Source organism: Leptodactylus fuscus, chromosome 1 (assembly GCF_031893055.1).
Source record: "Leptodactylus fuscus isolate aLepFus1 chromosome 1, aLepFus1.hap2, whole genome shotgun sequence".
Classification (NCBI taxonomy): domain Eukaryota; kingdom Metazoa; phylum Chordata; class Amphibia; order Anura; family Leptodactylidae; genus Leptodactylus; species Leptodactylus fuscus.
The window spans coordinates 112,745,603-112,768,858 of NC_134265.1; the positions used below are offsets into that span (position 1 = coordinate 112,745,603).

General features: G+C 41.8%; 2 protein-coding genes across 2 annotated transcripts; one reads left to right on the plus strand and one right to left on the minus strand.

Moving 5' to 3' along the window:
- Window positions 1-4,010: 4,010 nt before the first annotated feature.
- PLA2G1B (phospholipase A2 group IB) lies at window positions 4,011-7,621 on the plus strand. The gene is made up of 3 exons (XM_075262719.1): window positions 4,011-4,246; window positions 6,255-6,382; window positions 7,506-7,621. The coding sequence occupies exons 1-3, from the start codon at window positions 4,176-4,178 to the stop codon at window positions 7,619-7,621; spliced, it is 315 nt and encodes a 104-aa protein (XP_075118820.1). The 5' UTR covers window positions 4,011-4,175.
- A 7,484-nt stretch (window positions 7,622-15,105) lies between these two features.
- On the minus strand, window positions 15,106-22,388 carry LOC142193731 (hydroxysteroid 11-beta-dehydrogenase 1-like protein A). Its single transcript, XM_075262732.1, has 6 exons — window positions 22,280-22,388; window positions 21,806-21,936; window positions 20,424-20,535; window positions 17,817-18,005; window positions 16,500-16,643; window positions 15,106-15,320 (listed from the first exon to the last, which is right to left on the minus strand). The coding sequence occupies exons 1-6, from the start codon at window positions 22,359-22,361 to the stop codon at window positions 15,106-15,108; spliced, it is 873 nt and encodes a 290-aa protein (XP_075118833.1). The 5' UTR covers window positions 22,362-22,388.
- Between the last annotated feature and the right edge of the window lie 868 nt (window positions 22,389-23,256).

Consider the following 23,256-nt stretch of genomic DNA (forward strand, 5'->3'; position numbering starts at 1 on the left):
CCATGCTTCAGTTTTAAACGCAAAGTGGGCATGGGATTCATATGAATCCCATCCACTTTGTAGATACTGTAAAAGTCGGCGTTTCCGGCCCGTGGGGCAGAAAGCATAAGAATTCTCTATACATTTTCCATTCCTTTAGTAGCCATTCTTGGCTTTGGCTCAAAAAACTGCAGCAAAATCTGCAACAAAAAAACTGTGTGACAATAGCCTTACAGTGAAATATTTGGCAGAAAAAGTCTGTTATATATTTGAGAGTCACTGCATATATTATTGATCCAGAACACAAAGACAGTCTCTAATACTCTAAATTGTCACAAATTAAATGTTTGAATTAACAGTCTTATGAGAATCCAAGAAAGAAACAGCAATAAATAAAATACAATAATTCTCCTTAATCATGTGTATTCTGCTATTGTCACTAAATCTGAGTGTACATGATGTGAGGCTATTTACTTATCTTAGCTCCTTTTAGCCTTGGCCTGCAATGCCCATGACATGAAAGCTTCTGCATAGTGCACAGTCTGCTCAAATGCATTCTGCGTCAAATATGGAATAATCTATATAGCCATAGCTTTTGATAGAAGTTACCTTTGACCTTCCAAAGTAATGACTGTGCAAAGCATCATGGAACAAGGAATTCCCAAAATGGCAGAAACTGAACTATTCTTTTTCTGAAAAGTTGGGTGTTGGAAAATAAAAGAACACAGATATAATGTGGGGTATGTTAGGGGATATAGGATTTCATGTGTCGGCTTCAATTCAAGAGTTCCCTATATACAGTAGGAGGATTGGATGGAGTGGAGGTAGGCCTGGTGAGGTCAGGTGAAGTAATACTGATTATGACTGGCTCAAAAAAAATGGCAAGATCATTGATAGGCTGAACTGGGAACCAGAATACCAGACACCAGATGGTTTGGGGACAGATAAGTCTATTATGTCAACAACAATAAGATAAGTGACCAAAGACCACCACACAGCACTTATGGTTTGAGGATTAGATCCTAAGTCACACCAGCTTTCTAAACGTATTCAGCTCCAAGAATAGAGTCCATATCTTCTAAAGTATTATATCTTACTAGTTATTGGAATGGGGGAGGATATCGCATGTGGCGTGACTCAGACCAGCATGTACTTTACATATACATTCCTTGCTGACAGTTTACTTATAATGTGTTGTTTACAGACTAGGTAGGCTCACTTTATACTTGTAACAACACCTATTTTACTAAAGAAAGAGACAATCACTAAGTTTATAAGAATATGTAAATGTCATATTTATTAGGATAAATAATGGTTAAAAACAACATGTAACAGAGACACTTTAAAATTCATAAAGTAAACAAGGGTCGTGATAAATGGGGAAATAAAATACATATACTGTATATGATATGTAATACAATGCACACATAGGGGGCTACATGTCAACAACACCCATATTAAAATATATTTATCTCATAAAATAGTGGATGATATCAAAATATAATAGTAATCAATATGCCATGACCCAACAAATAGTATTAATCCATGAACAGCACCAACAAATTATATACTATGTTTGGAGAGGAATTTGAGGCAGTTTTCTGTCTCAGAGTCCTCACCAAATGCCAGCCCCATGAAGCTGGTGATGGAATGCCGAAGCAGATATACAATGGGGCTGATCATTCTAAGTCTTGTACTGCAGGTTCTGCCACCGAATCTCCCACTGTAGACTCTGCAGCGCGATCAAGCAGGACACTGGCATGCAAATACTGTAAAATGGGAGAATTGCGGCCCTTATACTATGTGGGGCTCCAGCCTCAAACACAGCGTTTTTTTTGTTACAGTGTTTCTGCCATGGCAAAAACCCTGTGTTTTCACATGATTCTTCAGCCTTATAGTTGGTTCCTATTATCATATTACAATGAAATATATAAAGCCTGCTTCTTCCTGTAAAGCAAGTGTCTGCAGCAGGTAGCCTCCTCACCCATTGGCCACTGCCCTTTTAGTTGCCTGCTGGACAACAATGGAAGGGACCAAAAGGAAATTACCGCTTGTGTAAGATTTCTGCAAGACTGTGTTGGATATTGGATATGTCTTTCTTCTGTGGTCTTTTACAATTCATTCTTTGATTTAGTGCAGAATCCACAATACTTCATTTTATTGTCTGTCTCATTTACCAACGTAGGTTGGCTGCATCGTCATTTGAGGCTTCATAATCAAAATAAAATCCATGAAAAATAATCTTCCGTCAAAAGCAATGCTAAATAGAAATGAATAAAAATGTTTACTAAAATGATGCTGTGGTGAGAAGCTTGAAAGAATGCTGGAAACAGAAGAAAGCCATAAGGGATCTGGTTGCATTGAGGTCAGTGTAACCAGTTTGTACTCATATCCACATGTAATACTGTACAAGCATATAGACTTTATTTGAAACTTCTGGAATCCATCTGTGGTGCAGACACACCGCGATTTCCATAACCAGAGTGGTTTTGGAAATTGCAGCATATCAATTATACCTACGGAAATGCCGCGGTTTCCCCATAGGTATTATTGTAACAGAAAGTCCGCAGAGGAAAACTCTGCAAACTTTCTGTCTAATGCGCTGTGGATAGAACCGCAATGCGTCGCCACTGCGGTTTTTCCTGCAGCGCATTTTTGCTGCCGGACTTCCTGTGGGGTTAGCCTAAATTTATTTTTGGTAATGGTAGACAGACAGTAAAACTTAGTGTGCTATTCTAGAACAATAAGCAGACTGCAGGTAAAAAATTATCTTTTTTCCTATAAAAATGCAGGACTTCTAGTAAGTAAAAAAAACAAGTTGAAGGCCAAACTTCTGCTAACTATCACATCTAAAGTGAGAAAATGTGCACTTGGCAGCAGCCTGTTTTCTGAACTTGATGTCCCTGAAGTGTGAAGGTCAGTGTTTCCCTATATAAAGAGGTAGGGTTAAAGCATGCACTGAGTCTCTACCGCCATGATGTTCCGATTCCTTGCTGTTCTCCTGGCAGGTAGGCTTCTCCTGTTTATCTGAGTTGCAAGCATGTGTATATAGTACTATAATATAGAACTTATAACTTTCTTAGTACTCGGTGTATCCTTTGGCATTCCACCTGAATATCTGTGAATTCACTGTCTGGTGTTATCATTGTCCTGATTGTGTAACTGGCACAGACTGAGACTAGCAGCACTGCATACACTATCACAATATGTGTGGATATGCCCCCGACTGGTAACACTTTGTCCTCACTTTCTTCATATATTTCTAGGAGGAGTAACACAGGAATGCCACAACCCATAGCTAGAATTGCTATGGAAGACTACTTGAAAAAAAATGGTGATTGTGGTTTTTACACTTAGATTTATAGGCCTGAAGAATGCAGACTCTTATTTACATGTACAATGCAGTCATACGTTAGCATACCATAGAATAGGTGTTGAGAAGATTCATGTGTCATTTATAGGAAAAGTTATAGTGCAATTTGTCATTTATTGGTCAATCACTGAGGAGTAGGACCGCCCACTGGACTCCTAAGTATAAAGACTATGAACTTCAGACAATATGTCACAAGTTCTACTGAATCGTTGCTACTCTACATCAATCTAGTCAGTTCCTCTTGTTCTATAACAAGATACTGGCAGAATGGACTGCATGTTCTGTGCTCCAGGATCCCTGAAAGATTTTAGCCTTATCCTTGTCAGATTTTTGTATATAGTTTATATATTTTAAAAGAAACAAAAATATCAATAAAACGTGAATTAAACATGACTGCAGGAGTAATACTTTGTCCAACAGATGGCATTATACTACCATACAACTATTGAGTGTCTTGTGTGATATTGATTGTCATACAGCCACAATTCGAGCGCATGTTTGAGATTTGTTCGATTTTTTTTAATATGTTATAAAATGGTTGTCAACAGACATGGGCTGTAAGTATATGCAGAGATGATCAACAACCCTCATAGCAAGGGTCAGAATCCATTGTTTTGACCAGCTTTTCTCTTTTTAGCTTAAATATGGATTTGATTTGGGCTGTGTAGAGATTAGCATTGCTGTAATCTGAAGTCTTTTAACTTCTATTGTAACCCTTTATCATTTTGCCCCAGTATCCTGTGCCTGTGCCTCTCCTAACAATCGGGCACTCTGGCAGTTTCACAGTTTGATCAAATGTGCCATTCCTCAAAGTTTTCCCCTAATGGAATTTAATGATTATGGATGTTACTGTGGACTCGGAGGACAAGGGACTCCCAAGGATGCTCTGGACAGGTAAACCTAAATACCACGTGAGTGGATTGCACTGACAGATACATTACAGTAGTGTTTTCCCTGCTACCTATTTTGCTACTATCAGATTTGTCAATCTCTTTATTTCTACGTGGCAGCCACATACTTTGCCAAAATTTACACCTATAAGAGATAAGATAAGATAATCCTTTAATAATCGCACATTGGGGAAATTTCAGCATGTTACAGCAGCATAGTAATACAGATGCAGGATAATACAGAGTAATATAATACAGACGTAGACACACATATGCTGAGAAGAGAAGATATACTAGGAGTCCATAGCAGCTAAGGAAAAACGGAAGAGAAAGAGGAAGACCTATGATATATTTAAAACTGATATTTTATCCTATTAATATTATAAATGTGAAATTTTGTGAGTTTGTGGGTTTGTGACTTTGGATGTTCGGATGTTTGGCGGTCAATCACACAAAACCCGCTCCACCGATTTGGCTGAAATTTTCCACAAACATAGTTAATACACCCGATTGCGCAATAGGCTACTTTTGAACACAATAACCCACATACGTTTTCCACACGAACCCCACAAAAAACAAACTGACATCACCATCTCTGCAATCTCACACACTTTGGACCATAGCAAGCCCCTAAACTTCACATTACCCTCTACAGCCTAGCCCCTAACCCCACACACTCACATTCACCTATACTTTCCCACTTTCACCCTCACCTTCACCATACTGCAGGAGGCTACCATTGTCACTCTCCGGACCAGCCATGTTTGCCAACCCTCACTGCTGGGAGGATCCGCGGCACCGCCCACCACACTACTCCACTATCTTCACAGGAGCATGCGCACTTTGCACACATAAAGAACATCTTTCCAGCACGCCACCATTTTGCGCCTCCACCTTAGGCCGCAGCACACAAAATCCTGCCTCCAGCCCGCAACAGTACCCGACGCCGCTATCACCTCCCTGCTGTTTCCTCTGCACGATCCATCCACCAGCTCGACACTGGTAAGTTCACGTACGCCATAGCCCTTCCCTTACACAATTACGCATACACTGCGCTACCCCCGTCATGTCTCCGGTTCCTGCCAACTTTGCGTCCTCCGCCGCCTTCTCTTACCTGTCCCGCGGCTCCCGTCTGTCCCTCGCGCGGAGGCATCCTCCTGCTCATCTCCGCCGCCTACACTGGGCTAGGCTGCCGCCGCGAAGGTTCCTATAGCAGCCGCTATAGCTCTCCCACTCCTCCCACACAGCTCAGTGTGTCCAGGCTGCTGCAGGCTATGCTATGTAGCCTGCAATAGCACTGGCACAATTATGCAATACATAGCAATACATTACGATTGCAATGCATTGCATTGTTCAGGACACCCCCTGCTGGTGTACAACGGTATTGTTTTGCAAGCTGCTGGATGCAGCCTGCAAACCTTATTAGCATTAAAATAAAAAAAAAAAAAAAACAAAACAAAAAACCAATACTGTGAAACACACATTACCTATCCCCGCCTCCGAAATCCCCCACTTTACTAACTGAACTAAACATTACGCCTGCATACTCTCACACTATTAGGATGCATTGCAATACATTACTATTGCAATGCATTGGATTATTCTGCGCACCCCCTGCTCTCCTTCACACCCACTAAACACCCATGTATTTACTGAAAATACACGTCTACAAATACACGTGTAAGGGTCCTTTCACATGGCGTAACGCGGTGCTCATTTGGTGCTTATTTTTACGCCGCGCGCCACGTTACGGGAGCGTTTGTGCCGCGCTATTTACAGTGCGCGTTTACGGTCACGTGTACGCGGCGTTAACGCCGCATAAACCCGATTGTAAAATTTCACCCGCGACTCGATTTACACACTTCTACAATCACCGCAGACGACGTCGCGGGTAGCAGCTAGTATATATATATATATATATATATATATATATATATATATATATAATAGAAACTTCACATATTGGTGCAAATAACAATGTCAAAAATGGACTCTTTCTATGGTTGTTACAGATGCTGCCAAACCCATGACAACTGCTACGGTCAAGTCAAAACATACCCAGCCTGTAGTGGCTTTCTAGATAATCCATACACCAAAAATTACGACTTTACCTGCTCAGGAACATCTATAACCTGTACATGTAAGTATGATATTAGTGCATTATATGGAATAGTGATATATTTTAACAGATGCAAGTTGTATATTCTACAGTAGGAGAAACCTACAGTGAAAAGACAAGTAAGTGAATCCTTTGAAAATGAGCTGGTTTTATGAAGAAACGTGGTCTGACTGTTACAGTTCTAGACAAACACACTCGAAGTATAAAGCAATACCAGCAGTGACTTCCTTTGTGAAGTTCTTACATGAACACCAGTCTTCAGTTTCTTCCTTAGGGTGCATTCACACTACGTTTACGGCAGCTTATTCTGAACGTAAAACACGTTCAGAATAAGCGGCGTATAAAGCAGCTCCATTCATTTCTATGGGAGCCGGCATACGAGCGCTCCCCATAGAAATGAATGGGCTGCTTCTTTCACTGCGAGCACTCCCATTGAAGTGAATGGGGAGTGCCGGCACGTACGCTCCGGCATGAGCAGAGCTTGCCGTATACGCCAGCACTTCCCATTCACTTCAATGGGACTGCTCGCAGTGAAAGAAGCAGCCCATTCATTTCTATGGGGAGCGCTCGTATGCCGACTCCCATAGAAATGAATGGAGCTGCTTTATACGCCGCTTATTCTGAACGTGTTTTACGTTCAGAATAAGCTGCCGTAAACGTAGTGTGAATGCACCCTTACAGTGGACACGTGAACACGGATTTTTAGCATTTGTAAAACCTTCTCTTGGTCTTTAGCTATGAACCTTGGGTTCTTCCTCATATCTCCTAGGACTGACCGTTATTTTGGAGTGACATTAACAGGATGTCCACTTATAGTGACAGTAGCAACAACCCTGAATCTTCTCCATTTGTAGACAATAGGGCCCATTTACCATGGAGAAGCCTAATGGTCTGCAGCAGGTTTAGTGTGAACATTTGTCATTGCTTTAACCCTAAGGAAATGTTTTAGATTTATGAAGAATCAATCATTACGCACAAATATACAATGTACTGGGATACAGCACGGATACAACACATGGGGCTGCACATATATAATAACCATCAGCATACATAACATCTTATGTCTAGTACTAGATGCATTCTAGCTCTGTACACTCCATAGTGTAACGCCTGTTTTCTCGCTATTCTCTGTGTCTTCCAACAGCTTATAGTGATGCCTGTTCCCAGTTTATCTGCAACTGTGATCGAGCTGCTGCGATCTGCTTTTCAAAGGCTCCATACAATCCTAGCTACAAAAACTTGAATAAAGCCACCTGTTAAGAGACAGTAACATAAAGTAGTGAAATGAAATAAAAGGGTAACATCAAATTACTACCTGGTCTGTGTTTTGTTTGCCTATACTAGTGGTGGGAAGAATATGCAAATCTGTCTGGTGGTCGGCTTATGACACTGTGGGGTCTCAAATGACAACTTCCCTGTTACTTGTAATGTAAGGTCATTATGCATACTATATGTTACCATATAGGGTCTGAATATTATATATTTTCTACACGTAAACTATATAATTCATTGATAGAAAATATGAGCCAAGGGTTGCAAGTGGTCCTTAGGTCTAATATAGCCTGTAAATCAGGGGCAGACATATTGGTGCAACCTGTGCAGATGCAAAGGGGCTCAGTAGTGCGGGTGGCCCTATTACCTTAACAGCAGGTGTATACGGTTTATTAGATACTGGGCAGATGCTAAAGCTAATGAACTTCATGGCTAAAAATTACTGATGGACTTCAGGGGGTGCCATGTGGTGAGATTTTAAGAGGATACAAGGAGCCCATAACTGTATAGACAATATACAGAAACAATACATAGAGACAATAATACAGAGACAATATATAGACATAAGACAATATACAGAGACAATAAAACAAAGACAATATACAGAGACAATATAAGAGACAATATTTCCATAGAGACTAGAGATGAGCGAACAGTGTTCTATCGAACACATGTTCGATCGGATATCAGGGTGTTCGCCATGTTCGAATCGAATCGAACACCGCGTGGTAAAGTGCGCCAAAATTCGATTCCCCTCCCACCTTCCCTGGCGCCTTTTTTGCACCAATAACAGCGCAGGGGAGGTGGGACAGGAACTACGACACTGGGGGCATTGAAAAAAATTGGAAAAAGTCATTGGCTGCCGAAATCAGGTGACCTCCATTTTAGACGAATAGTGGATTTCAAATCCGGGTCATATGAGAATGTGAACTTTGTGACTATGAGACAGGGATAGCTGTACAGGCAGGGATAGCTAGGGATAACCTTTATTTAGGGGGGAATGTTATTAAAAATAACTTTTTGGGGCTCTATCGGGTGTGTAATTGTGATTTTTGTGAGATAAACTTTTTCCCATAGGGATGCATTGGCCAGCGCTGATTGGCCGAATTCCGTACTCTGGCCAATCAGTGCTGGCCAATGCATTCTATTAGCTTGATGAAGCAGAGTGTGCACAAGGGTTCAAGCGCACCCTCGGCTCTGATGTAGCAGAGCTGAGGCTGCACAAGGGTTCAAGCGCACCCTCGGCTCTGATGTAGGAGAGCCGAGGGTGCACTTGAACCCTTGTGCACCCTCGGCTCTGCTACATCAGAGCCGAGGGTGCGCTTGAACCCTTGTGCACACTCTGCTTCATCAAGCTAATAGAATGCATTGGCCAGCGCTGATTGGCCAATGCATTCTATTAGCCCGATGAAGTAGAGCTGAATGTGTGTGCTAAGCACACACATTCAGCTCTACTTCATCGGGCTAATAGAATGCATTGGCCAGCACTGATTGGCCAGAGTATGGAATTCGGCCAATCAGCGCTGGCTCTGCTGGAGGAGGCGGAGTCTAAGATCGCTCCACACCAGTCTCCATTCAGGTCCGACCTTAGACTCCGCCTCCTCCAGCAGAGCCAGCGCTGATTGGCCGAATTCCGTACTCTGGCCAATCAGCACTGGCTAATGCATTGTATTGGCGTGATGAAGCAGTGCTGAATGTGTGTGCTTAGCACACACATTCAGCTCTACTTCATCGGGCTAATAGAATGCATTGGCCAGCGCTGATTGGCCAGAGTACGGAATTCGGCCAATCAGCGCTGGCTCTGCTGGAGGAGGCGGAGTCTAAGATCGCTCCACACCAGTCTCCATTCAGGTCCGACCTTAGACTCCGCCTCCTCCAGCAGAGCCAGCGCTGATTGGCCGAATTCTGTACTCTGGCCAATCAGCACTGGCTAATGCATTGTATTGGCGTGATGAAGCAGTGCTGAATGTGTGTGCTTAACACACACATTCAGCTCTACTTCATCGGGCTAATAGAATGCATTGGCCAATCAGCGCTGGCCAATGCATTCTATTAGCGTGAACTGAGTTTGCACAGGGGTTCTAGTGCACCCTCGGCTCTGCTACATCAGATTGCTACATCTGATGTAGCAGTGCCGAGTGTGCATCAGATGTGTAGTTGAGCAAAACTGACTCAGCACTGCTAAGTCTCTGCATTCGCATAGGAATGCATTGGCCAGCCTTCGGCCAATCAGCGCTGGCTCTGCCGGAGGAGGCGGAGTCTAAGGTCGGACCTGAATGGAGACTGGTGTAGAGCGATCTTAGACTCCGCCTCCTCCAGCAGAGCCAGCGCTGATTGGTTGAGTTCCGTACTCTGGCCAATCAGCACTGGCCAATGCATTTCTATGGGGAAAAGTTAGCTTGCGAAAATCGCAAACTGACAGGGATTTCCATGAAATAAAGTGACTTTTATGCCCCCAGACATGCTTCCCCTGCTGTCCCAGTGTCATTCCAGGGTGTTGGTATCATTTCCTGGGGTGTCATAGTGGACTTGGTGACCCTCCAGACACGAATTTGGGTTTCCCCCTTAACGAGTTTATGTTCCCCATAGACTATAATGGGGTTCGAAACCCATTCGAACACTCGAACAGTGAGCGGCTGTTCGAATCGAATTTCGAACCTCGAACATTTTAGTGTTCGCTCATCTCTAATAGAGACCACAAGGTTCCAAAATTGTATTCCAGAAATGAATGTTTGATAGCTGTGGGTCACACCTCTGGGATTATTTGTGGGAACAGTGGTCAGGTCACTCAATACCTGTCCCATGCAATGAATTGTTGGCAGGCGTTGCATTCACACGAGTCAGTAATGGAGAGGTGGGCTCTCCCTATTTAGTTTTATGTGTGTTATAGAAACTATTAAGTGTTCAGAGCCCCACCATTCATATCCTAGAAATTTGCCATGACTTGATCAGTAAGGCTATGTTCACATCTGTGCCGGAGTCTCTGTTGGAGACTTTTTCATCTGCCATTTACAGTTTAAAAACAATGAACACTGGCCAATGGTGTTCACCAGACTCCATTTGTAACCACTGTTTTATTAGTCCACCTCTCCATTGTTCGGGTTCCCTGATGGACTCTAGCAACAAAGAGCAAGTGTTAGTGTGAACGTAGCGTAACCTGAAATTACATTTGAATAAGGCTACAAACTGGAGAGAGAAAGCCTCTTACATCAGTCACATGGATAGTTGTATGGTTAATGATTCCACGTATTTCTCATCCACCTATTTTAAATGGTTTGTGTGGCAGAAGATACAATGATTTCATGTAGCCAGGGCATTGAGGAATCCTGACAGTGCCATTACCAATTGCTGGCTGAGTATGGAAGCCTGCAGCATAATATCATCAAGTTCAATAAATGCTGAAATGAGATAGTAAAATGATTGTAGTGCGAGTGTAATAACTGCTGTGCCACCCGCGGTGCCGAGAGAATCACACACAGTTACTGCAGTTTATGTACATGTGCAATGCTTTGTGTTGTTCCTCTGTTACTCCTTCTGAATAATTCTAAATCATCTGATAACTGAGTATTATCATTCCCCCTTATCAAAGGGTGTGACACTAGATATTTTGGCGCTGCCCTGATTTGACAGACTTTTGTCTGCTTATTTTTCATGCTGTATGCTTTTGTTTCCCTCTTGTGAGCTGCAAATGGAGGCTGTTGATGAGAGCATACTGGCAACAGAAAACCAAAATGGCAGACCCTACCCAAAACGGTAAGGTTAATTTGTATGGTGGAACACTGTGTGTGTCACAATGAAGCTCCCTAGCATGACATCATAAATGTATACCTCCCAACTTTCAAAGGATGGAAAGAGGGACATCCACTTCTATATTGACTCGGCCCTTTCTCATCCATTTTTTCATGTGCCCCCACACAGTTTAATGCTCCTTACAGTCACCCTAGCTTTATATGCCCCACATTATAACGTTCCCTTCCAATTTCCCCACAGTATGAAGTCCCTCTCTTGATGTTCCAGTTTAAACTGGGGGCAACTAGAGAGGAACATTAAAACTGTGGGGGTAGCTGGAGGGTGACATTAAACTGGGGGCAACTAGAGGCAGATATGTCCCCCTCCAGCTACTCTCATGGTTTAATATCCCCTTCCAATTTGCTGCCACTTTATTGTCTCCATCCAGCAACTCCCACTATTTAATGTGCCCCTCCAGCTACCCCCAGTTTGTCACCCTCCATCTGCCCCCCAGTTTAATGTTCCTTTTCATCTCCCACCAGTCCAGTCCCCAATTTAATGCCACCCTTCATCTTCCCTAATTAAATGTCCCCCTTCATCTGCCACCAGTGTAAAGCCCCCTTTCAACTGCCCCCCAGTTTAATGTCCCCCCTTCATCTGCAACCAGTGTAAAGCCCCCCTTCAACTGCCCCCCAGTTTAATGAATCCCCTTTATCTGCCCCCAGTTTAATGAACCCCCTTCATCTGCCACCAGTTTAATGTCCCCCCTTCATGTGCAACCAGTTTAATGAACTCCATTCATCTGCACCCAGTTTAATGACCCTCCTTCATTTAATATCCCCCTTCATCTGCCCCTAATTTATTGTCCCCCTTTCATCTGTCCCCCAGTTTAATGTCCTCCCCTCATTCCCCCCCCCCCCAGTTTAATGTTCCATTTGCCCCCATACTTTAACATAATAAAAACACTGATATTCACCTCTCCTCGCTCCTCTGCTCCATAAAAGTCAAGGAGCTAGGGACACGATGTGAGTGACGTCATCACATTGCACCTAGAACTCCTGGGACTGTATCACTCAAGGATGTGCTTCACATACAGTACAATGGTGAAGCAGGAGCTGTCTGCGGAGAGGACGCAAATGAGTTGGTACCAGGGCATACCTCCCGCCAACCGAGACAGGACCCAGAATCTGAAACTGTTCTGCTGACTCCACGATGGTTAGGAGGTATGTAAATGGTCTACCTCTGAGGGCCTCCATGACATTTTCATTTCATTTCATTTCATTCAAGCTTTTCAGCTGTGCAAGGCAACCGCATGGAAGGGGATGTGCACACATCTGAGGAAGCATGAAAATATCAACACAGAAAAAGAAGCAAGTCCAAAAAGGAGGCCCTTTTGCAAATTTATGTTTCAAACATATTTATTAGATTTTAAATGCCAACAGTTGCCACACAGTCTCCGCATGAGTCATCGTGATTTACTTTTCTGTCCGCATGATTTGTGCGGGCAGTGCGCAGAAAACACACGGACCCTCTTATGGTCTAAGGGGTCCGTGTGCTTTCACTGCACACCGCTTGCAAATGCGTTCGGTAGTCCGTTCAAGGGGTCCCATGCAGACTCCCCGAACGGATCACCAAACGCAGATGTTAACCAGGCATAAGGCCCTGAATTGCAGCAGAAAAAAGCAGTGAGGCGGGGGCCCCATGTTGTGAATATACAGCATTTGGGCCACAGCATTTCTGGCAAAAAACGCTGTGTATTACAGTACCTGCAAAGTGGATGGGATTCTGGCTAATCACATCCATACAGGAAAAAAAAGAGTCCATCGTAAATGCTGTGATTTCAAAAACTGTTTAATTTTAGTAAATTGTAGCATGTCAATTATACCTACGGAAACGCTGGCGTTTTCCATATAGCTATAATAAAAGCAGACAGTCCACAGAGGAAACCTACACAATGTGTTTCCGTCGCAGTCTTTGAGCAGTGGCTCACTATGTGGGGCCTTAGCCTACAAACGCGTTGTGTTTTTTCCACAGGGTTTTTTCATTGCAGAATTGCATCGTTTTTTGTTGCAGATTTTGCTGCATTTTTTGTTTTTGCCAAAGTCAGGAATAGCTTCAAAAGGAATAGAAAATGAAAAGAAAACACTTACTCTAGGTTCACATGAGGACCCGAAAGACAGAGACCCCGACTGCTTAAAAAGTGGTTACTTGCGGAAAACCACAGACCCCAGGACTTTTCTCTCTGACGATTATAAGCAGAATCTGCGGTGCAGTCTCCTACAGAGACACGACGCAGATGTGAACTTAGCCTTAGATGTTTCTCTTCTGTTAAATCCACTCCTGGCTTTGGTTAAAAATACGCAGCAAAATCTTCAACAAAAAATGCTGCATTTCCACAACATGTAGCCTTAACCTCAAAGTGTTTTTCTATAGCTTTTACATGGCTTTTATTTTCTGCAATGTGTGGATGAGTTCAGTGAAATCACATTCATTTTGCTGATAATGTAAAATGCAAAGATTGTTTTCTGCTGAGTTACCACAACATGGGGTCTTAGCCTCTGACTCCTTCACAAATGGCTAACAGCCATAGCTAGTCAGAAGAAATAAAGCTCTTCTAAGCAGCGCCGCACCTCCCATGAGGCGACCTGAAGTGACCGCTTCAGGCGGCGCTATGTCAGGACCCCAGGGAGGGCGGCATTTCTGATTACCTAAGCCAGTCCAGGACAAGCTGTCCTGGACTGGCTTAGCACCGAGCGGTGGTTTGGGGAGGCCACTGGAGCAGCGCTGCTCTAGCAGCCTCCCCTCACGCTCAGGCAGAGAGCAGGTCCTCTCCGTGCCTGCTCTCTGCCTGCGAACGGCGCTTCGCCACGCCCCCTTCGCTTTGCCATTCCCCCTCACTCCGTCACGCCCCCTCCTCCCGGGGGAGGGGGGGGCGGCTTTCTGTAGTTCACCTCGGGCGGCGAAAGGGGTAGGTTCACCCCTGCTTCTAAGTCAGGAGAATAGATAGTGATTGACTTCCTTTGAAAGCAAATAGGTAATAAGCTATGCAGTGGTGTAACTAAAGTCTTGTGGGCCCTGGTGCAATCTTTTGTCTGGGGCCTCTGACCTCATCTCTACAGATAATTCTTGATTGTGATGGTTACGGGTGCTAAGGAGTTTAATCAACCTTAGTGTGGTTAGGGTAATCTGTGGGTCTCCTTGGTTTATGGGCCAGATGGAAGCTGCAATCTCAATACTGATGCCAGTGCTGATGGGCCCCCTAAGGCTCCTGAGCCCTGGTGCAACTTCGCCCCTTCACGTTACACCCCTGAAACTATGCATCTAAATATTTATACAACTTTGACTCATTAAATGTAGTATGGTTTTACTGTATATGCCATAGACTATTACTGATCAACCGTATCCCTTCAAGGTAGGCCTACACTGCGCCATCATGTGTCACCATGGAAAACCACAACTAATATAAATGAATAATTATCACATTTACTTATATTAGTTATAATGTTGCATTGCAACATGGCGATTTTAGGATGCACGATGCCTATCACGGCCAAAGTCGCCATTTATTCCTAGCCTGATGGCCATAGACTATTTGTTGCTATGTTGCTACTCACAGCAGAATTACACAACATGATAGCACAAGCAACGATACCAGACAATGACTGAACATAATACCGTTATACTAATAAAGTGTTAACAAAATGAAGATATAGAAATTGGAGTATTTTATTGACAAAGGTGACTTATTGAATATTGTCTAACACATAGAATTTATCTAATATTTTTCCCATCAGAGTTGGTGCCCAATCTCGCAACAAAACAAATGGTTTAATACCCCAGAAAGGATAAAAGAGTTCAGGCTGTCTTAAGACGGCTGCTTTAACCACCTCATCAGCACATTCCTCCTTGGGTGATGCTGACATGGTCACTTTGTCACCTACTTTCTTCACAGCACTCTCTGGAAAATAAAGAGATATTACTTAGTCTTCCCATCAGATACTAGCAGACTTGAAATCATCGAATATTCAACAAGACCATTAATAAAGCTGAATTGCTGGGCATTATTTATTGCTATAGAGATACTTCTATCAGGACAAGCTATCATATGTCCATAAGTTTTAGGAAATATGGACATTATACCTATTAGAGAGGGAGGGTCTCCCACTTGAGACTTCCCCTTGGTTCCAAAAAAGTCTCTAACAGGCAGCAGACTTGGCAAATTAATTTATTACATAGAATCTCTGAGAAGCCACCATGTAATGCCACATCCTTCAATGGCAACTTCCTTTGGCAAAATAAGCTATTTGCTTGGGGTCTGGGGAATCAGATCCATGTTAGTGGAAACTTATTGCTGCCACAGCTCAGCTCATTAACCACTTCAATGCTACAATACTGGGCTATTTTCCCTGGTTCAGGGAATTAAAAGTCTTAACTTAGCTTCGCCATTTCGGCAGGATTGCGCGCCATGAACCTCTGGAAGTCATCGAACGATGGGTATATATCAGAGTAATATATATAGTGGGGCTCCACATCCAGTGAGCTATTACATCCTTTGTAACCACAGCTAAGTATTATCTCTTTTCATTTATTAAACACTTATTATTTTATTCTGGTGTAATTATAGTCATTATTTGACCATTTTTGAGTTAACTTGTTAAAAGAAAACCCCATTTGCCTACAAGTATATACTTTATAGGCAGTCCGAAAATGTGGTTAAAATGGCTTTCGGAGATGAGACAACCCTTGAGAGATAGGAATTTTACACTTCTTTCAATTACTGGTAACATGTATAGGATGCTTATCCACTACTCTGGAGGGTCTATATGCCTCTGTAACATGTATGCACCATATATGAATGGTCCCGAGACTTTACAATACATTTGTATTGAGCAATGTAATCTTAGCAAGATATGTCAAATCTAACAGTTATGGCATCTTAGGTGTTGGTGACATATACCTTTTTTTGCACCTTCTACTATTTTCTATGTGCTCTAGTACATTTGTTTGAAAATTATGGGGTAAGCATAGTCAGTGTAAACAAAGGCATTCTGACAATTTGTTCCATATTGGTGCATTTTACGCTAAATTCTAAGTGCAAACACATTAGTAACTAAGCAATCTCTACCATTGACCTCACCTGTATCAATATAACCTAGAACAGCCACAGTAACAGATACATTATTCTTGTTGAGTATAAATTCTCTGCGGAGGGAACTGTAGAAACCTTCCAGTGCAAACTTAGCTGCACAGTAACTTGTTGTAAATGGTGCCCCAATCCGTCCTGTAAGAATTAAAAAAGCTATATTTACAGCATGCTCCAGCTGACCTACCTTTATATTACAAATTCAGTATTATATTTAAAAATTGACTGTCACTTCATTTTTTTCGCAAATGAATAGTACAGGCAAATACTGTATATACAAATCTTTATAATATACTTTATCAGAGAAAAATGCTTCTTTCTCCACTTATCAACCTGTTTTGCTCCTTCCCCGTCCCCTAAACTGGAAACTTAGCATCTCAAAGACAGATTACATAGAAATCTATGGAGAAAGAAGGGAGAATGTGACACACATAAATGCCCCTGCAAATAATAATAAGTTTTAGCAGTATTTAACTGTATTGATTGCAATGAAGTACTCTGGTCAGATAGAAAACATACTCTTAGCTGCAACAGAAAATTTGTATAAATTCACTCAGCTCTTCTTCCTCCCACTTCTAAGTTTCCTGTTGGCAGGGACAGTCACAACTACAAAAATGCAACTATATTCACCCCTCCATTCCACCTTTCCTTGCCACATTTTTATTGTTACCACTACTCCTGCCACCATAAAACGTATTTTCCTCCGAATAACCCACAGGACAATTTACTTTAATCATGTTCATAGCTACTTGCGCATGAATTTTTTGTTTGCCTCTGTAACTATTGAGCAGGGAAGTTATTGATCCGGGTATTTCTCTCTCTAAGCTGGGTGATGAAAACAACCAAGTAGCCACATAGCAGTCAGATAAATACACTGTCTACACACTTCACACAGTGTGACTCAGCATCAGGGTAAGGTAATGACGGGGTTAATTTATCTTCCTTCATTGCCTAGGCTAGTGAATGGATTAATGTGTTCTCTTTGTTTATTAAGTGAACCCTGGTGATCAAGGTCGTTGAAGTGGGTTCATATTCAATCCCTGCCATCACAGCCTTGCCTTTGTTCAGCTTCCACTTCAAAATCAGTATAAGGCAGGGATGGTGGACATAAAAATCTGGGCCTTTGCTATGCTGAAATTGGATGGGGGGGGGGATGGTAAAGTTTGAATCTGTGCGTTTTTTGTGCACACCCAGAATTCTGCCTGTTCTTTTAGATCTGATACTTTCTCTATGGTTAATTGCTTTTATAAAAAGAAATACAAATGATGCATAGTAAAATACTGTACTATACAACCAAACCACTCATATTACCACTCAGTGAGGACATAACAACGATGCTCCCTTGGGATTCCAACAAAGCCTTCAGAGCCGTGGACGTCAGTTGGATGTAACTGAGAAAGTTCACATTGTTAGAACTCAGCACAGCCTTCATGTCGCCTTGAAAAGATCCAAATGAGCCACCTCCTCCCACGTGATTTAAGACCAGATAATCAAGGCCACCTAGATCAAGGAAATAGAAATAAAGCCCTGCTGAACAAGCTATGTGTCACTATTTCATCACATCCCAATTTCAGGTCCCAATGTGCCAGCCTGTTTGGATTCAGACATGCAGATGCATAGTCAGAACAGGTTGAAGAATTGGATGAATAGATTTCATTAGGAGTAAGAGAACATCCATTTATACATTAGTAATCGAGTAATCTAAGCGTAGGCCTAGTCAGTGACTCTCCTCATGATTATCTTTTGTGGTCCACAAGGGCAGACTGTCATTCTGTCAATTTACATAAAAAAACAGCTAAAGGGGTTATACAGCTTTAATTTAATTTTTGTTGAAGCTGGACTTGGATGGCCAGAACGGTTCTGTCTCTAAGCCACATGATCGGAACCAGCCCTTGTTCCCTGGGTTACTCCACCACTTCCCTCCTCTGATCACATAACCTGGAGTCGTAACCAGCTTAGAGACCCCAGGTCTAACTTCAACATACATCCAGATAAGGTAGCATAAATTTAAGTCCCTGGATAACCCCTTTAAAGTAAACCGGTTGCCATGAAAATACAGTCTAGTCTGCAGGCATCATGTTATAGAACAAGAGGAGCTGAGTAGACAGATATATAGTGTTGTCAGAAACACTTCAGTATAACTTGGCCTATAAATATTCTGAGTTTAGCAATCATATGGGTGGGTGGTTTATGAGTATGCATACAGATAGAAGTCCTAAGACCAGAAATTTATTTTTGTTATTACTTTTTGTTTTAATTCATATAAATGCATTTTATAATAAATAAATATAACCTATATAACACATAGCACCCCTTACATTTACTATGAACATGATTCATGAGATCAGTTTTTCTGAAACTCAAAAAATTGCCACTAGTTGCAACCAGTGCCCGGCCGCAAAGATCGATGCCTTAATAAAATGTTTGCAATGAATGAACAGAAGAAACTATATATCAATGTGTGTATTTACAGTACAACAGATGTAACGACTCACTGTATTTCCAGGATAAACCAGATACCCAATCAACTAAATCACTGCTTGGAAGCACAAATTTCTTATCCTCCCAAAAGAGTATCCAAATAAATATAAAATATAACTTTTATTAATAAGTTTAAAAAAGTTTCCATAAAAAAATGTTTTTGCTAAATGCAAGATAGGTGACACAACACCGCTACTTTGCAGTCAGTATATATAGAGACAATTGCCTGTATGGCAAGTGTGTCAAAAGGGATGCACACAGGACTCTGTCCCTTCCAACAGATCCTATCTCCCTCAACCACAATTTGGAGTGTTGCTGTAGCTTAGCTGAATAAGATGTGTATAGAGGCTAGAACAAACAAGGCAGCTCCTGCTTATGGGTCCCTTGAGGATACTGACCTAATGTCACACCAACAAGGGATCACCAAAACAGGAGTTAGCCACCAGCCCTCTAATATCAGCCTATAAGAGCCACAGCAATCACCTCCCTTACTAAGAAAGCCCTATGCGTTTCATCTATAAATCATCAGGGGCCAAGACTATTAACATCGCGGCACTCAGCCGCTTGATACTGGGAGAGACACGGTGATGTTATCTGACCGCTGGCAGGTCCGCATATGATGTAAGCGGCCAACAGATGTAACCATGGATCAACGTACATTAGGCAACTTCAGAAAAAAAACTTTGACCTAGACTATGTCAGCTTATTTTCAGAGTTTACTGTACATAGTGTAAAATGAAGCCAATGATTAAGCAATATAGTCTACTTTATGGCTTTGAGCAATGCAAAATACGTGCTAGCCTTCTAGGAAAACCAGAAAAACAGGAAAATTGCATAAATAAAAAAGTAAATCTTTCCCCTCAGTAGAATTATTTAACGTGATATTGCTAAGCTATAACATTTGGATTGGTGCCGTTTTCACCTCTGGGAGCTCTATTAAATCCTGAAACAAATGAAGACACCAAGATCCATTTTCCCTGTAAGGCTCTAAGTCACCCAATGCGCAGGGGACGGTGGTTTGGCATGTATACTTTCCTACTTGGCAATGTTTTTTATTTAATTGTATGTTTTATCTATATTATAAAATTCCGACCGTATAATCTTGCCATTCTCAAACAGCTACTGAGAAGCAAAATAGTTTGACACATCCTATTCTGTAGAGATCACTATTCAGTAGTGACATTATTATCATGGACAGGATTACAAAGGAAACACCTCTATATAGATAAGTCAGGATCAAACCATTGACAATAGGTGATATCATAATTCCCTTACTCACCCTCCCTGCTCATTGACCTATGCACAGGTACAGCAATTGAGCAGAGCGACCCCTGCATATCTAAAAATGATGATTCAAAGGATGGGCCGTCAATATTAGAAAGTGAATAATTCCTTTAAATTGTAAGTCAGTATTGGTTCATATATAAAATATCTTACCTAGTTTTTCAATTGCTTCTTGGGCCACATTCTGAGCTGAAGTCAAATTCCCCATGTCCGACACCACATAATGAGCAGATGCTGCCCCTAACTCCATACACTTGTTTGCCACCTAGAAAACATGACAAAAAATAATGTGCAATATATTATTCCCGGTCATCTATCGGCAACACACACATGGGATTATTATGTCTTTGGAAACAATCAGAAGAGAAGGGTTAATAAACAGTAATTAAGATTAATTAATTAATTGCCTATATAAGTCTGGAGAGACCACTCCTCACATTTATTTTTGTCTCTTCCTACGCATATGAAGAGCTCAGGTTTCACTCTTCTGAGTCCTTTTTATTTTATATAAAACTTATGTCTGTATCCAGGGCTGTGTGAGGCCTGGTTCATATTTGTGTTCGGTAGTCCATTCAGGGAGTCCGCTTGGGGACCCCCCCCTTTCCCGAACGGAAGTGGTTACCTAAGAAACCACACACACCCATAGACTATAATGGGGTCCACTAACTTTCCACATGAAATATGCAGAGAGAAAAATGCTTTTCTCTCAGCATGATTTGTGTGGACACTGCACAGAAAACACACGGACCCCATTATAGTCTATGGGGTCTATAATAGATGTAACCGGTCCTCTCATGCAGTATCATATGCTCTGTTGGTTTGGTTGCTGTACTCTCTGGTTACTCTGGTATTAGGGCATATAATCTATCTGTTTATAAATATATAGAGATTTATAATGTCATATATTTACAGGTGAATTCTGATGTTTCTCTGTGCCGTGATCAGATTTTCTCTGGTTGGGTATTATAAAACATATAACATTATATTGTGATATTTGCTGTTCCCTGGTTACCTCAGGTGATATCTACTGTGAGTGGATTATCTCTGGTTCACATCTGCATTCGGTATTTTGTTTGGGAAGTCCACTTGGGGACCCCCCGAATGGAATACCGAAAGCATTGACAAGCGGTACTTATGAAAGCACCCGCTTGTCAATGCTTCGGTGTTCCGTTCAGGAGGGGTCCCCAAGCGGACTCCCCGAGCAGAATACTGAACACAGATGTGAACCAGTTCTGAGACCGCAGTGGTTGGCTATCAATATTTACCTTATTGTACATCCCTGTCTTTTTTCTTGACCTTTCTATGTTAGGGTGTGTTCACACAGTGAAAATGAAGAGGATTTCCTCTTCATTTTCCGCCACCGGCAATTTCGCCCGTGATCTAGCCGTGATGGGATGCTGATGCAGTACATCGGTATTCCGTTGTGGCTTCCAGCTGCGGATTCAGCCCAAATGAATGGATCTAGTCAGCAGGGAGGCTCATTTAATACCAAAAATGTAGGATGAAATGTACAAGATGAATCTGTATAAACATACCTCCTCTAGTTGTTTTGCCCTTCGGGCGGTGAGCACCACATGAGCCCCCATTTCCGAAAATTTATATGCAACCTGTTCTCCAATTCCAGTACTTGATCCAGTCACCAGCACTCTCTTCCCTTTTACCATTTCTAAACGAACCAAGCAAAATTACTCAAATTGCCATCCTCAGCACCATAACAGCAATGTCCATAAAAGTCCTGACGTTAACTTTGATATTTCAGTGTTGCATGAGCAGGTCAGATCACATCTCCTTTGAGGTATACATTGCAAGTTAAGAAGTACAGTACTCTACTGTATACAGTACTCTATAAAATGTATACAGTACTCGACTGCAGCATACATGTTATATCTATTAATGTATTACAATAAACCTTTATCTGAATACAGAAACTGCTGTGACATAGTAAATAGAACACTACAATTCCAATATGTGTTGTCTATCACTATACTACTGTATATAGACATACTCACCAGGTGTTATGGTCTCTGTACTGTAAAAGTAATAGGCACAGAGCCCTATCACCAGAGAGGAAAGCAGCTTTATCCCTGCCATGCTGGAAGACGAGTGTTTGCTGGTGTCTGTAATGTGACCACAGGCAGAGTTTGTTTCATCTAAGAGCATTGACCCCCAGCTTCTCTTCCAGTCTGGCCTTGATTCTTTTACGAGGTTAAAATGCTCCTCCCGGGTAAAAGTCTGGAAATCTTTGCAGCAAACACACCCAAACTTCACAGCTTTTTATAAGTTATGGGTATAGTTATAACCTATATTGTCAACTATCAAAGAAAAATAAAAGATAGCAAGGTCATATGTAGCAGCGGCAGCCCTTGTATGGAAGACAGAGGAATAGCAAAAGAAATTAGCTAAGAAGGTAGTCAAAGAAGTACGCTTTTCACCCATTTTCAGAGTGTTTTATTTTATTTTTTTTACTACTTTAGAATGTTCAATTTTTCATGAAATGCTCTGCATATAACTGTGAAAGTGGCAGAATATCACAGCTCCCACTTTTTGCCCATGCAAGGACATGAAATACAAAGTCTCTCCATACAAACCTTCTTCTGGTTTTTCCATGTGAAGTCTCTGGTGCAGGAAACAGTATGACATCATTTCACCAGCCCCATTACGTACCCAGAGTTTGTTACAGTCTTTTAACACACTATAGGACTCAGAGTGAGGGAAATACAGATGTGTCCATGACTACAAGGACAGGTATAGAGCCCCTTTTCTGTAGTACCTGTGGCTGTTAATGACTGTCCATTAGACCATTGTTAGTGCAGAAGCCATGACAGTTATTGCTAGAAATAACCTCCATCAATAAAATAAAATGTCACATACTAATAGAATAGTAAGTCCAACACCTTGTTTACCAACTCTGCCATGGATGACCAGTAAGATTTTCTGCTAAAGGTAAATACATATTTCTAAAACAAATTATTATTTGATGGACCTA

Bases quoted from the DNA above. Each gene is read 5' to 3' on its own strand.
- LOC142193731 (XM_075262732.1), bottom strand. From the start codon at position 22,361: ATGGCAGGGATAAAGCTGCTTTCCTCTCTGGTGATAGGGCTCTGTGCC. The intron at 20,536-21,805 runs GTATGTTTATAC...CATGTTTTCTAG, and splicing joins GGGCAAAACAACTAGAGGAG to GTGGCAAACAAGTGTATGGA. The intron at 18,006-20,423 runs GTAAGATATTTT...TCCTTGATCTAG, and splicing joins AGAAGCAATTGAAAAACTAG to GTGGCCTTGATTATCTGGTC.
- PLA2G1B (XM_075262719.1), top strand. From the start codon at position 4,176: ATGGAATTTAATGATTATGGATGTTACTGTGGACTCGGAGGACAAGGG. The intron at 4,247-6,254 runs GTAAACCTAAAT...TGGTTGTTACAG, and splicing joins CCCAAGGATGCTCTGGACAG to ATGCTGCCAAACCCATGACA. The intron at 6,383-7,505 runs GTAAGTATGATA...GTCTTCCAACAG, and splicing joins AACATCTATAACCTGTACAT to CTTATAGTGATGCCTGTTCC.